The sequence below is a fragment of the Neoarius graeffei genome, chromosome 3 (genome assembly GCF_027579695.1).
Source record: "Neoarius graeffei isolate fNeoGra1 chromosome 3, fNeoGra1.pri, whole genome shotgun sequence".
Classification (NCBI taxonomy): Eukaryota; Metazoa; Chordata; class Actinopteri; order Siluriformes; family Ariidae; genus Neoarius; species Neoarius graeffei.
The window spans coordinates 24,189,990-24,206,259 of NC_083571.1; the positions used below are offsets into that span (position 1 = coordinate 24,189,990).

Consider the following 16,270-nt stretch of genomic DNA (forward strand, 5'->3'; position numbering starts at 1 on the left):
AGCTGACTACGGGCGAAAGGCGGGGTACACCCTGGACAAGTCGCCAGGTCATCACAGGGCTGACACATAGACACAGACAACCATTCACACTCACATTCACACCTACGGTCAATTTAGAGTCACCAGTTAACCTAACCTGCATGTCTTTGGACTGTGGGGGAAACCGGAGCACCCGGAGGAAACCCACGCGGACACGGAGAGAACATGCAAACTCCACACAGAAAGGCCCTCGCTGGCCACAGGGCCTGAACCTGGACCTTCTTGCTGTGAGGCCTATAAAGAGTAGTAAACAGTAATAAATGAAATTGTATGGAAAGTGAGTGAATGTAGAAATTATCTAATAAAAATATATAAAGTTAATACTAAAAAAAAAAAAAAATAGGGTGCCTAAGACGTTTCCACAGTACTGTATTTACAGAACAAAGAAAAGATGATAATAATAATAATAATAAATGCAGAACTGGATCTTATTTTCTTGCTGATATTTTATTAGAACTTATCCACAGGCCATTCGCGCGCACAGACAGAACACATGCACGAGCGTCTAATACCTGCGTGCACGCGCTTTAGACAGTATCTCTCGTGCATTAGAGGAGTTGAGGAAAGGCTCGCGCGGGGAATAAACACCAGGCTGTTTGTTTGTTTGTTTGTTTGTTTGTTTGTTTGTTTGTTTGTTGAACACTGATCAGAAGTCAGACTTGACATTATTCCGTTATTATTCCATGATGAGGGAAAGTGTGCTGCAGAGGCTGGGTCTGTCACCTGCGCTGGGGCTCATGATGATGATGATGATGATCTGCTGGAGTGCGGCGCGTGAACCCGGGGCTCCTCGCGGGGACGCGCTGGACTTCGGCTTTGTCCCGGCTGTTGTGTACGAGACACGCGCGCACTACGAGCCCGGAGCCGCGGATCTGCTCTTTCAAGTAGTGCACATGTTTCTAAACACGGTTCAGCCAAACCCATTCCCAGCAGGTGAGTCCTCTACCAAAGTAGTGTGACAAAACAGCACTTACAGTGGTGCTTGAAAGTTTGTGAACCCTTTAGAATTTTCTATATATTTCTGCATAAATGACCTAAAACATCATCAGATTTTCACACAAGTCCTAAAAGTAGATAAAGAGAACCCAGTTAAACAAATGAGACAAAAATATTCTACTTGGTCATTTATTTATTGAGGAAAATGATCCAATATTACATATCTGTGAGTGGCAAAAGTATGTGAACCTTTGCTTTCAGTATCTGGTGTGACCCCTTGTGCAGCAATAACTGCAACTAAACGTTTCCGGTAACTGTTGATCAGTCCTGCACACCGGCTTGGAGGAATTTTAGCCCATTCCTCCATACAGAACAGCTTCAACTCTGGGATGTTGGTGGGTTTCCTCACATGAACTGCTCGCTTCAGGTCCTTCCACAACATTTCCATTGGATTAAGGTCAGGACTTTGACTTGGCCATTCCAAAACATTAACTTTATTCTTCTTTATTGATTGAAAACACCTGACTGTATTTTCACCTTCAAATTAACTGCTAATCCTAGAGGTTCACATACTTTTGCCACTCACAGATATTGGATAATTTTCCTCAATAAATAAATGACCAAGTATAATATTTTTGTCTCATTTGTTTAACTGGGTTCTCTTGATCTACTTTTAGGACTTGTGTGAAAATCTGATGTTTTAGGTCATATTTATGCAGAAATATAGAAAACTCCAAAGGGTTCACAAACTTTCAAGCACCACTGAACACTATACTTACAAAGCATGAAAGGAATTCTACAGAGATTCCAAAGTCAGGTCAATTTATCTGCATAGCACTTCTAACAATAGACATTGTTGCAAAGCAGCTTTACAGAAAAATAAAAATGTTTAACAGATCAAACTAATAAATGTATCCCTAATGAACAACCCAGAGGCGACTGTGCCAAGCTAAAACTCCCTGAGACATCATGAGGAAGAACCAGACTCAAAAGTGAACCCTTTCTCATTTAGGTAATAACAGATAGTGTGATTATACTGTATATACACCTCGCTTCTGTAAGTGCAATTGTGTAAATTTAACCAGGAAATTTCATTATAGTTTGAACACACAGTCTATTTTCTTGAACTGTTCATGTGTACCAAATTTGAAAGTTATTATGGTAATTGTAGTCCTAAGCCATCATTCAAAACTGTTTGTATTAAGTATCCAGAGCCGTCTTCTAAGTATACTGTATCTTTAGATTGTAGATATAGGGCCATCCTTAACAGGAGTGATGTAATGAGAACTCCAGCCAGAAGTAGGGCATCAGAATGGATCAGGTAGGTCCGAAGAGCAGGAGATGTTAGCATCACTGGTATTTCAGGATTGATGTGTAAATTGACAAAAAGAGAGAGAGAAGCACACAGGGTGTTGGGTATGTCTGTTGTCACCTAAGGGTTAAGAACAGTGTACATTGTGCACTGAGTGCAAGGTGACTTTTTTAATCATGTGTGCATAATAGTGTTGTAGTCAAGACCAAGACAAGACCAAGGCAGGGCGAGACCAAGTCAAAACCAGGACCAGACCAGTATGTGTGAAGGGGGGCAGGGGAGGGGTGACAGCCATTAACAGTAACAAAATTTTTGAATTAGCAGTGAGTCACATTATTGGTCGCATTTGAAGCAGGAAATTTTACATCCAGTCACAGTAATGATGTTAAATCAGACAGTGCACAAGCAATTTTGTAAAATCCCCACAGTTGTGCTCTTGACCAGTCTTGAAATAAAATCCTGAGTCCTCTATGTCTGAGAACCAAGATAAGACCAAGTAATAATGCAGTCGATTCTGAGATGGGACCAAGACCTTCAGAAAGTTGTCTTGAGACCAAGACCGGTCTCAAGTACTACAACAGTAGTGCATGATTTACGGTATTATCTTGTAGGAACAAGTTATTAGTTTGCACACAGGATAAAAATATCAACCTTCAGGACTTTAGGGGTTCTGCAGAATTCAGATATAATTCTGATATAATTCTGTGAAACATATTTACAATAAAGTACTTTATTATATGGCACGAGCTATTTCTGGTAAAATCGTCTGCTCTGATTGGTCCTTTGGCAGGTAGAATTTTCCCATAATGTCTGTGGGTGATTATGGGCTTTCTTTCCAAGGTGCTGGTTTTCAATGTTGCAAAAAAACAAACAAAAACAAACGACAACAAAGATTAATTGGAAATCAAAATGGAATCAAAAATGGCCAAAAGACAAACAAGAGTCATCAAGTTATTCAAGACATGAGCAACGAAAAGCATTCAGAAACCGCTAATAGAAATTCAGTTTTGAAACCGCTAGCCATTTATTCTGCCTGCGTGACTCAACTACGTTACAAATATGATGTGACTGAAAGCAGTGTCATGCCTTATTATAATGAGCATCTATTTTAATCTTAGAAATAAAAAAGCCATATAATACACTCTTTACGAGCCTTGCTTGCTCAGTCTTTACGGGAAAATATCAGACCTCAGTCTTTTTGTGCACTGTCAAGACCTCTGTCTGATATTTTCCCATAAAGACTTCACGCTCAGTTAATAAGTAGTTAATCATAGCTTACATAGTAAAATAAAGCATAATCCAGTACGTTTACTCATTTGGCTGGAGCTTAAATAAAATGAAGAAGAAGCTATTTACATCTGATACCAGATACTTAGCTGAAGGGACTTGCTCAAGGACTCAATCGTGGTCGTAGCTTGGTAGTGCTGGGATTTGAACACACAACCTTCTAATCTGTAACTCAAAGCCTGAACTGCTGAGCTGCCATAACTAACTTAGCTTGCATGCACTGATTTGACCACACCTATGACTGAATCAACTTGCACGAAAGGATTGCATTGAATCAGTGTAAACTTGAGCTGGTTGTGGTCAAGATCAGACTGGTGTTTGTTCAAATCTCAGCACTGACAAATTGCCCTGGTTGGGTCAAGTCAAGTTTATTTGTATAGCGCTTTTAACAATAAACATTGTCACAAAGCAGCTTTACAGAATTTGAACGACTTAAAACATGAACTAATTTTATCCCTAATCTATCCCCAATGAGCAAGCCTGCAGCGACGGTGGCAAGGAAAAACTCCCTCAGACGACATGAGGAAGAAACCTCGAGAGGAACCAGACTCTAAAGGGAACCCATCCTCATTTGGGCAACAACAGACAGCATGACTATAACATTAACAGTTTTAACATGAAGACAGTTTCATTGATGTTGTAACTCTTCATTGATGGAAACTTAAGTGCAAAAGTGTTCATGACAACTGCAGTCCTAAAGTTAGCAAGTCAACTGTAGTCCTCAGCCATAAAAGCATTACTGTAAGAGTCCAGAGCGTCCTCCAGGTGTAACTTTCAACTGTCCTCATGGGGCCATCCTCCACAGGAGCGATGCGATAAGACTCCAACCAGACACAGAGCACCAGAATGGATCAAGCAGGTCCGAGGGGCAGAAGAGGTCAGCATCTCGATCCCAGGACCGACATGTAACTCAGAGGGACAGATTGGGGGGAGAAAACACAGGTTGTTAGGTATGCCCTAAAAATGACACAAGTATTAAGTCTGTGTGGTAGGCTAGCAGAGACGAGAGTCTTGACATCAGGCATAATACACAACAATGGCATGTTAATATGGTTAAAAAATATCATGACCTGCTCTGGCTGGATGCTTGATTGGGTGATGGGAGCACACTCCTCAGCAATGATTGGATGCAGATGGGACCTTTAAGGCCAATTTATGCTGACAACGCAGTCCTCGCAGATGGTGTCATAGATGGCGTCTGCATAGCCCCCCCCCTTCGCAGACGCTCTGCGTGCACCTCCCAAAAATTGTGACCACCGCAGAAGCCTCGCAGACAGCGTCGCAGACAAGAGGGCTCTGATTGGTCCACTCTACATCCGCTGTACACGCACTTCCGCTTCCCTACTGGTTTGGTTTGTTTTCACTACCGCCATTTTTAAAAACACGAGCGAAGATGGAGCAGCATGAAGAGCGGTTGATCGAGGAAGTGAGGAAGTACGTACATCTATACAACTCCAGTTCTAGTCATTATAATTAACCGGAGGATAAACACTCCACTAACCACACCCACCAACTACTCCTAGCGATTTCGCGACTTCATGCCCCCTTGCGTTGTGGCGGTGAATAACATCGCGCGCGCCTATTACTCCCCGCTCAACGATAAATTACAACTGTCTGCGAAAAGCTATCTGCGAAAGGCTTGTCGCAAGAGCATGCAGAGGCTTTTATGGCTGGCCAAGACAATTCAGTTACATTTCACTGGGTCTGGGACATGCGACAGAATGTCTGACAGCCGATTCCCTGCAGGCTACGATAGCCAGTCAAGGTCTCCACCCTCTCCACCAAAAGATTTCCTGTTGACTCCATGTAACTCAGAGGGACAGATTTGGGGGGAGGGGGGGAGAGAGAGAGAGAGAGAGAGAGAGAGAGGGGGGGGGGGAAGAAAACACATTGTTAGGTATGCCCAATGTCACCTGAATAAGTAGGAACAGTATACATATTGCACTGAGTACAAGCAGGGACTCAGGCAACTAACTATGACAGCATAACTAAAAGGGGAGAGCCAGAAGGTAACACAGGCATGAGGGAGCCCCGGGACATAAAGCAGCCAGCCACTACACCGTCAACAAACTCGAGTGAGCAAGCGAGTGGGGACTGACAGCATCCATACATCCCAGTTTACCAAAACACTGTCTGAGGACCCTTCAGATCTACACCTTTACTTCATAAACACCATTAACAAAAGGCTTGATTAAACAGATATGTTTTCAGCCTAGACTTAAACACTGAGACTGTGTCTGATTCCCGAACATTACTTGGAAGGCTGTTCCATAACTGTGGAGCTTTGTAAGAAAAGGCTCTGCCCCCTGATGTAGCCTTCACTATACGAGTAAGTCCTTGAGTAAGTGTGTTAATTAGCCTTCTGCTCGGTTGTATCCTGCATCAATTGTAAGCTGCTTTGTAAAGAAGAAGAAAGCATAAGGCAAATGTACTGGATTATGTCTTATTTTATACGACAGAAGTATTACAGTTCTTTACTGTAAAAAATGGAAATTGCTGTAAATTTTACAGCCAGTATTCCACAGTATAAGCTTTCTTGCCATTAGAGCAAAACATATGATACATTTTGGAAATCCTCAATGTGTTGACTCGAGATGTGAAGGAAAGATGGCGTAATCTTTTATCAAACTGGCAGAATCCCATTTTACATGGCCATCACTCATTACCTCTGCTAACCTTTTTGGAGGAGGTTATGTTTTCAACTCTGTTTGTTTGCCTGTTCCCAACGTAACTCAAAAAGTAGTGAGTGGATTTTTATGAAATTTGGTGGAAAGTTGAGCCATGGGCCAAGGAACACTTGATAAGATTTTGATGCAAATTCAGATATGTATGTGGATCCAGGATTTTTCATCTTTTCCCAGTGTAACTCAAAGTAGTGAACGGATTTAGATAAAATTTGGTGTACAGCTGAGGTTCAAGTTATTTGGTTTTGATGGAGGTATACACTCTACTGAGTGCCCTTCCAGTTTCTGACATGCATTGGTTTTGGCATTTATTTTCATACTCAAATACACAAATGCTATTTATTTGTAGCATACATATTCATGACAACAACAAATCAAATTTCAGTAAAAAAAAATCTTTCACCATATTCTAATATTGCTGGAACAAAGTATACTATGATTATTGACGGCATATTAAGGGCAAATTCTGCTGTATAGAGTAACATTCTCTAATTCATTTCTTACAGCAGAAACAACAATAACAGCGTTTAGAAAATCCTCACTATTTTCCAAAGTCATAACTGATCTTTTCTGGAATTCAGCATGAACAGATAAAGTGGGCAAAATAAGCAAAGCAGAAATCCTTTTTAAGTAACATAATAATGTTATAGTTCATTTCTTGCAGTAGCGACATAACATAGGATTTAAAAAAAATGTCAACACCTCTAAAATAATATTAACACAATACACTCAGTAAAAATCTCTGCATACTAGGGCTAAGTCTATATTTTCCAATCTTATGCCTTATTAACATCATCTCATATCATCTCTAGCCGCTTTATCCTGTTCTACAGGGTTGCAGGCAAGCTGGAGCCTATCCCAGCTGACTACGGGCAAAAGGCGGGGTACACCCTGGACAAGTCGCCAGGTCATCACAGGGCTGACACATAGACACAGACAACCATTCACACTCACACCTACGGTCAATTTAGAGTCACCAGTTAACCTAACCTGCATGTCTTTGGACTGTGGGGGAAACCGGAGCACCCGGAGGAAACCCACGCGGACACGAGGAGAACATGCAATCTCCGCACAGAAAGGCCCTCGCCGGCCACGGAGCTCGAACCCGGACCTTCTTGCTGTGAGGCAACAGCACTAACCACTACACCACCGTGCCGCCCCCTTATTAACCTGTTTCTTAAAATGCTTCATAAAAAACAATTTAATGAACATAAAATTCATCAATGTTTCATCCATCCATCCATTATCTGTAGCCGCTTATCCTGTTCTACAGGGTACCAGGCAAGCTGGAGCCCATCCCAGCTGACTATGGGTGAGAGGCGGGGTACACCCTGGACAAGTCACCAGGTCATCGAAGGGCAGACACACAGAGACAAACAACCATTCACACACACATTCACACCTACGGTCAATTTAGAGCCACCAATTAGCCTAACCTGCATGTCTTTGGACTGTGAGGGGAAACCGGAGCACCCGGAGGAAACCCACACGGACACGGCGAGAATATGCAAACTCCACACAGAAAGGCCCCCGTCAGCCCCGGGGCTCGAACCCAGAACCTTCTTGCTGTGAGGCGACAGTGTTATCCACTACACCACCGTGCCACCCATCATTGTTTCATTTAACCATATTTGTCAGATGTTTCATGCATCCATTATATCCCTTCACTTTTTTGCTCTTCACTTACTGTATTTTAATGAACCTGAACGATGCTGTCCCAAATTCCCAAACCATGATCCACAAGATTTTTGAGGCTGGCTTTCTGTTTGATGTTAACGACACCCCTTATATGATGTCACATGAATTTCATCCATCCATCCACTATCCGTAACCGCTTATCCTGTGCAGGGTCACGGGCAAGCTGGAGCCTATCCCAGCTGACTATGGGTGAGAGGCAGGGTACAACCTAGACAAATCACCAGGTCATCACAGTGCTGATACATAGAGACACACAACCATTCACACTCACATTCACACCTATGGACCCTTTTCACGTGACATCACGACAAACGCGGCCGCCATTTTGGACATGTACTACCAGTAGTTTACCACAGCCAACATTGAGGAATGGCAGCAAAGAAAGTGTTTATTTTCAGCAAGACTTCCATCATGCCACTATGTTGTTGTGCACCTGGATGTAGTAACCATCAACAAACAAGGCAAGGGTTATCAGGTGCTGCAGATGCCGTGGCCAGTCATTACTATAGATTATTATGTCATCCAAGTATGCAGCCGCGTAGGTGGCGTGGGGGCGGAGAACCCTGTCCATGAGCCGCTGGAACATAGCGGGCGCCCCAAACAGCCCAAAAGGAAGTGTGATAAATCAGTGTAAGCCAAACGGTGTGGAAAAGGCCGTTTTTTCTTGGGATAATGGAGTCAAGTGGATCTGCCAGTAATCCTTTGTCAAATCCAGTGTCGAATAAAAGCGAGCCGTGCCTAGTCGATCCAGCAACTCGTCAATGTGAGACATTGGGTACGCATCGAATTTAGACACCGCGTTGACTTTTCTATAGTCCACACAGAACCAGACCGACCCGTCAGCCTTGGGAACCAAGACCACCAGGCTGCTCCAGTCACTGTGGGACTCCTTGACGATGCCCATTTCGAGCATGGCCTCGAGTTCTTCCCAAACCACCTTTTTCTTGTGTTCGGGTAGCCTGTAAGGGCGGCTGCGCACTACCACCCCTGGGGGCATCTCAATGTGGTGTTCTATGAGGCGGGTGCAGCCGGGCAGGGGCGAGAACACGTCCGAAAATTCGGTCTGCAACTGGGCAACCTCCATGAGTTGGGTCGGGGAGAGGTGGTCTCTACAGGGGACCGGAGAGGTAAGTGATGTCAATGTTCCTTTTTGAACCTCCGGCCCCAGCTCCGCTTTCTCCAGAACCACCGACACCAATGCCACGGGGACCTCCTCATTCCAGAGTTTAAGCAGATTGAGGTGGTAAATCTGTAGCGCCCCACCCCTGTCCATTCGCCTCACCTCATAGTCAACGTCCCCGACTCGCCGTGTGACCTCAAAGGGTCCATGCCACTTGGCGATCAATTTGGAGCTCGATATGGGCAACAGTATGAGTACTTTATCTCCCGGTGCGAACTCCCTAAGGCGGGTACCCCTGTTGTACAGGCGGATTTGCTGTTCTTGAGCCTGCCGCAAATTCTCCTGGGTTAGGTGTGTGTGTGTGTGTGTGTGTGGAGTTTTGCGTGCAGGTCAATAACGTATTGAATTTCGTTTTTGCTCAGTGAAGGTCCCTCCTCCCAATTTTCCCGCAGTACATCTAGGATGCCACGCGGCTTATGCCCGTATAATAATTCGAATGGGGAGAACCCTGTGGAGGCTTGTGGGACCTCTCGCACTGCGAATAACAGGGGTTCAAGCCATTTATCCCAACTGCATGTGTCCTCGCTTATGAGGTTTTTTAAATTATATTCTTGAGGGTGCGGTTGAACCGTTCGACTAAACCGTCCGTTTGTGGGTGATAAACGCTGGTGCGGATCGGCTTAATTCCCAATAACCCATACAGTTCGTGCAGTGTGGGTGACATAAACGAAGTGCCTTGATCAGTCAGAATCTCTTTGGGGATTCCGACTCGGGAGATGACGTGGAAGAGTGCTTCCGCAATACTGCGTGCTGAGGTATTGCGAAGAGGCACTGCTTCCGGGTATCGCGTTGCATAGTCCACCAGGACTAAAATAAAGCGATACCCTTGTGTTGACCGATCTAATGGCCCGACGAGATCCATCCCAATTCTTTCGAACGGGGTCTTGATTAATGGTAGAGGGCGCAAAGGTGCTTTTGGAATGGCCGCTAGATTTACTAACTGGCATTCGCGGCATGCCATACACCACCTACGGACATCGCCGCGAATCCCTGGCCAATAGAACCGGGCCATTATTTGGGCTAGTGTCTTATCCTGCCCCAAGTGTCCGGCCATGGGATTAAAGTGAGCCACCTGGAATACCAATTCCCAGCAGCTCTTTGGGATCAAAAGTTGTGAGACCATCTCCTTAGTCTGAGTGTCCTGCGTCACTCGGTATAATCTATCTCTCCTAATGGAGAAATAGGGGAAAGACGGGGTGGCGTTTGGCTGGAGCGTTTGACCATCGATTACTCTCACTTGGTCAAACGCATGCCGCAGAGTCTCGTCTCGCGACTGCTCTAACGGGAAATCCGCAAGGGACTCCCCGAGAGAGGGAGGAGGAGCCTGCTGCTCCTCACTCTGACGCGAAGATGACGTAGACGGCTCGTGACAACTGCTCCCACCAATGCCACTCCGGGACCTCCCCCTGCTGAACCCACTCTTTACTAAATGAGTCATTAATTCCCGAAATCCCGGCCAATCAGTCCTCAAAATTATCGAGTGGGTAAGGCGAGGATTAACCAACGCCTTTACACTAGATTTCTCCCCTCGAAATAGAATGTGGGCTGACACTAAAGGGTAGTTGTGAACATCCCCATGCACACACAACACCTTCACCAATTGTACTCCCCCCAATGCCTCACCTTGCACCAGGCTTTGGTGGATTGAGGTCTGATTACAGCCAGAGTCCACCAAAGCCTTATACGTATCCCCTTGGACAATCACCAGTATGCGATACGCTCCAGCTTGATCGAGGGCGGTTCCTGGCGTGTCGGGGATCCGGACCACCACGCCCACCTCCATTACTGAGCACTGATGCTGGAGGTGCCCCGACTTCCCGCAGCGCCAGCAAACTGGCCCGGGCTTTCTCTCTGCACCGGTGCTCTGGGGCTCACTCACCTGAGGGGGGGGGAGAGACAGACACGGAAGCGGGAAACGGGAGGGCACCACAGGTGCGGTGGGCCGGCTGGGGTGGAGCCAGCCCCCGCCTCCGCGGTGGGGGAACGGGGTGAGGACGAGACACAGAAGGGGAGGGGGAAAGAGAGAGAGAGGAGAAGAGGAGATCTGCTGTCCTGCCGTGGGAACAGCCACCAAATGATCCTCCGCCAACTCGATGGCCTGATCCAGTGACGCCGGGCAATGGCACTGGACCCACTCCGCTGTTTCTTTGGATGGCGAAGCCTGGCAGAGCTGTGTTGGCTGTGGAGCCTGGCAGGGTGATTTTACTGTTGGGACTGGATGGGCTGGGTGTTGATGGTGGAGCCTGGCATGGCTGGGTTGGTGTTGGGACTAGCAGGGCTGGGTTGCTGTAAAGATTGGCAGGGCTGGGTTGATGGCAAAGCCTGGCAGGGCTGCATTGGCTGTGGAGCCTGGCAGGGTGATTTTGCTGTTGGGATTGGATGGGCTTGGTGTTGATGGTGGAGCCTGGTATGGCTGGGTTGGTGTTGGGACTGGTAGGGCTGGGTTGGTAGTGCAGCGTTGCAGGTCTGGGTTAATGGTGGAGCATGGGAGGGTTGAGTTGCTGTTGGGACTGGCAGGGCTGAGTGTTGATGACTGAGCCTGGCATGGCTGGGTTGCTGTGAAGCCTGGCAGGACAGGGTTGGTGGTGAAACCTGGCAGGGCTGGGTCTTGAGATGATACATGGCTGAGCTGTATTGGTGCTGGGGCCTGGCAGTTGGTGTTTGGACTGGCAGGCCTGGGTTGCTGTTTGGAAAAGCCAGCCTTCAAGGGGGTTGCAGCCAGAGGACATGATATTGCCATAATTCTGCAAATATCATAATTCCATTTTTCCATATTTTTCATGATTGTTCCTCATCCAGGCTTTACATGCAGCATTGATATGCTTCTTTAGTGACTTGTGCATAGACCTGAAGATGATGATTGCAGAGGGCTGGAAATGAAAGCACAACTGTACCAACTAGAATCTTGATCGGATGCAAAGAAAAAAGCTCAAACATTTAACTTGTGCTTTTCATGCTGTACATTTATTCAGAATAAATTTTGAAAAGCCTGTATATGTTAGGGCATACCACTGTCAGTTATTAGACTTGTCATGGATGGTATGACAATCCAGAATTGTCATACTGGATATTGTATAAAAATCAAGGAGTAAAAATTTCCACATTGTGTAAGGTGTCATCTATTCGGTTTTTGAGACTAAAACTGTGTTTCATCATTGTGTTTAAGACACTCTTAACATTTTGTGCTTACTTATTCTACTATGGGGAATCCCTATGACTTTAATAAAGCTGGTTTCAGTACTTGCACAAGTTATTTTGGTAGATGACCCTTGGCAGACACAAAGAGTGAAGTGAATATTAATGCAGATTTCTGGGAACTTACTGAGAAAGCATTACAATTTTCGTTTCAATGTAGAAGAAAATAAAGATTAAGTTGTTTAGAACTAATTAGCGAAACATTTGATTTCCTACTTTAAAAATGGGACAATAGACACAAAAGTGTCAGACACAAAAACAGGTTATGCATTTCTTTAGTTTCTCAGGGTGATGAGAGAGGAAATGAGGACTGTGTGTGTGTGTGTTCAGAGAAGAGGATTGCAGAGGTAAGTCCCTGCTGCCTAATCAATTAGTTGATCTGTCTCTCTGAGTCACCTGCCTTGTCACGTAATCTGAAAATCTGAGTGCCATATGCTGCCAAAATACTCACTGTGGCCATACAATGTACATTAAACTTCCCAAATTATGACGCAATTATAATATTAAGAAAGTAAATCTGAAAATGTGATCTGCATTCATTAAAGTTGTTACCATAGTAAAAGTTTAAATAAAATTATTGGAAATAATCACAAATTTAGAACCCTATTCAATTAGATTCTTTTAATTGTCTTTTAATTGGACATTGTCACAAAGCAACTTTACAGAAATATATAAATTCCGTATATAAACTTTACATATATGAATTTATAAATTTGTCCCTTATGAGCAAGCCAGAAGGCAACAGTGGCAAGGAAAAACTCCCTGAGATGACATGAGGAAGAAACCTCGAGAAGAACCAGACTCAAAAGGGAACCCATCCTCATCTGGGTGATAACAGATGGCATTATTGTCAATAACTCTCTTCAATAACTGTGTGTTTTTTAGTCAAAAAGTGCAATTGTGTAACCAGGAAATTCATTATAGTTTTAAAATGAAGTCTATTTTGGTGAAGTTTTGAACTGAAGAGGGAGAGAGAGATGGAGAGAAAAACACACTGTCACATAATGGTTAAGAACAGTGCACATTGTGTGCTGAGTGCAAGCAGAGACTCTGGCAAGACTAACTATGACAGCATAACTAAGAGGGAGAGCCAGAAGGTAACACAGACATGAGGGAACCCTGGGACATAAAGCAAGCAGTAACTCCACTGTCAACAAACCCAAATGAACGAGTGAGAGTGGGGGGGTGACAGCATCCATACATCTCAGTTTACCAAAGCAATCTATGCCTGAGGACCCTCCAGATCTACTCCTTTACCTAATAAAAACTATTAACAAAAGGCTTGTTAAACAAATATATTTTGAGAATAGACTTAAACACTGGAACTGTGTCTAAGTCCCAAACATTAATTGGAAGGCTGTTCCATAACTGTGGGGCTTTGTAAGAAAAGACTCTGCTCCATGATTTAGCCTCCATTATTTAAGGTACCAACAGGTATCCTGCACCTTGTGATCTAAGTAAGTATGCTGGATCATAAAAAAACAGAAGCCTGCTCAGTTACTGTGACAAGAGACCATTCATTGCTTTAAAGTCAATAGCAGTATTTTATAATTGATGCAAAATTTGACTGGAAGCCAATGCAGTGTGGATAAGACAGGGGTGATGTGGTCATATCTTCTGGTTCTAGTAAGGGCTCTCGCTGCTGCATTCTGGACTAACTGAAGCTTGTTTATGCACCTACTAGAACATCCAGACAGGAAGGCATAAAATAATCTAACCTAAAGGTAACAAAACCATGAACTAGTTTTTCATGGTTGAGATGACAAAAGGCTAGCCTATTAATATTATCTACAATCCCAAATCAGAAGAAGTTGGGACGGTATGGAAAATGTAAATTAAAAAAATAAAGCAGCAGTTTACTTCGACTTGTATTTCATTGCAGCCAGAATGAACCCAAGATATTTCATTTTTTGTATGGTCAACTTCATCTCATCTCATCTCATTATCTCTAGCCGCTTTATCCTGTTCTACAGGGTCACAGGCAAGCTGGAGCCTATCCCAGCTGACTACGGGTGACAGGCGGGGTACACCCTGGACAAGTTGCCAGGTCATCACAGGGCTGACATCAACTTCATTTCATTTGTTAATATACATCCATTCCTGCGTTTCAGGCCTGTAACACATTCCAAAAAAAGTTGGGACAGGGGCAATTTAGGGCAGGGGTCATCAAACTACGGCCCGCGGGCCGACTCCGGCCCGCAACCCCCCTTTGACTGGCCCCCCAGCCCCTCTGCCCCCCACCACTTGAACCAGCCCTATGAGGCAATCCCCAAAAGTGGTCATAGCCTATTTTTTTAAATTGCTTTTTGGCAAATAATAACGTCTGCATCTTGTATTTTGTTGATTTTATCAATTAAAATTGATATTTAGTTATAAAATGAACTATTCATATTTTCCGAATTTTCATCATATGCTCGTGATCAAGCAGTGACAGGCAGCGCACGCGCAGAGAACTGTCAGTGTTCAGGACAGCAAAATGGCTAGCGGTAAGCGAAAAGCTGACAGAGAGTGCAGAGTTTTTAAAGAACAGTGGACCACCGATTATTTTTTCGTTCAGTGTAAGGACCGTGCAGTTTGTCTTGTATGTAAAGAAAGTGTGTCGGTTTTCAAAGAATATAATCTGTGTCGTCACTACGAAACCCGCCACAAAGAGTATGCTAGTTTGAGAGGGCAAACAAGAGAAGACAGGATTCGGAGGATGAAATGCGGACTGGCTGCACAACAGAATGTATTCCTTCGCCAAACCCAGCTCAACCAGGCTGCTGTCCGAGCTAGCTATAAGGTAGCTCACCTACTAGCTACCCATGGAAAGCCGTTTACTGATGGGGACTTTGTTAAAGTATGCATGCTTGCTGTGGCCGAGGAGGTGTGTCCCGACAAGAAGGATGTGCTCAACGCGGTGAGTCTCTGTTTAGATACGGCTGCTTCAAATTCTGTAAAGCTGCTTTGCGACAATGTTTATTGTTAAAAGCGCTATACAAATAAACTTGACTTGACTAGGATGAATTGCGCTAGGCTTATGTTATAGCCGACCTTATAACATTGCGATTTCAGATCCAGAATCATAGAAATATGTGCTCAACCCAACTACAGTGCGAAATCATTCCGTTATAACTTTCCCCAGTTCGCCTAATGTGTGCATGAGTTTTTCCCCCTCGTGACAGCGCGATGCAGCCCAGCCTCAGTGGACTTCAATGGCATTTGGGAGCTATGCGCTTTTCAATATCAAAATGCAAGACGGTTATTGGACAAATACTGTGAAAATGCCCGCCTACGGACTCCGAGCCTCACATGGGAGGGACATGGCAGTTTCCGCGAGGAGACTGGTGATTGGTGAAAGCGGCCGGATATTTTCTTTGATTGACATCTCGTTTCAACTATAGACAGGCAGCGGTGAATTTCAGTTCAGTCCCATGCGGATTCGCGAGTGCTGTGGTGTATTGTAAGAGATCAGCTTACATTTCAATTTCATTCATTACATACAGTTTCTACCAGCTTTTTTAGTTTGTATATATTTTCATTGTAAATAAAGTGTAAATATAGTGTCAAGTTTGCTATCTTAGTTCCAGAAATTTAGTTTATTTGAGTGACTGAACTTGAACTTGAGGGGGCTAGTCAGCTAGCAAGAAAGCTGCGCACGGATGCCAAGCATTGCTGATTTAATTTTGGCGAAGCCATTTGCCAGTCTTCCTTTCAAGGAAAAAATTAAAATTAAAGAGCAGGGTAGACCAACGCCTCAAATTGACTTGGTGAAAAAGGTAGGGAATAATACTCATTCCTTTCAGCTTTCCTGGTACGAGAAAGTGAATTGGCTAACAGCAAGTGACCCACATCAACAACAGTAAATAGGCTACTTTAGTAATATGTCATGGATGGACCAAAAATATAGAATCTATTTAAAATGTTTATGCTGAGTATATTATATTGGAATATATATTT

General features: G+C 44.3%; 1 protein-coding gene across 1 annotated transcript in view; it reads left to right on the top strand.

Moving 5' to 3' along the window:
* Positions 1-692: 692 nt before the first annotated feature.
* Positions 693-16,270, top strand: part of prom1b (prominin 1 b) — a 107,785-nt gene continuing 92,207 nt past the window's right edge. The window contains exon 1 of the mRNA XM_060915840.1: positions 693-972. Within this exon, the coding sequence (XP_060771823.1) occupies positions 723-972 (250 nt within the window). The 5' untranslated portion in view covers positions 693-722. The remainder of the gene's footprint in view (positions 973-16,270) is intronic.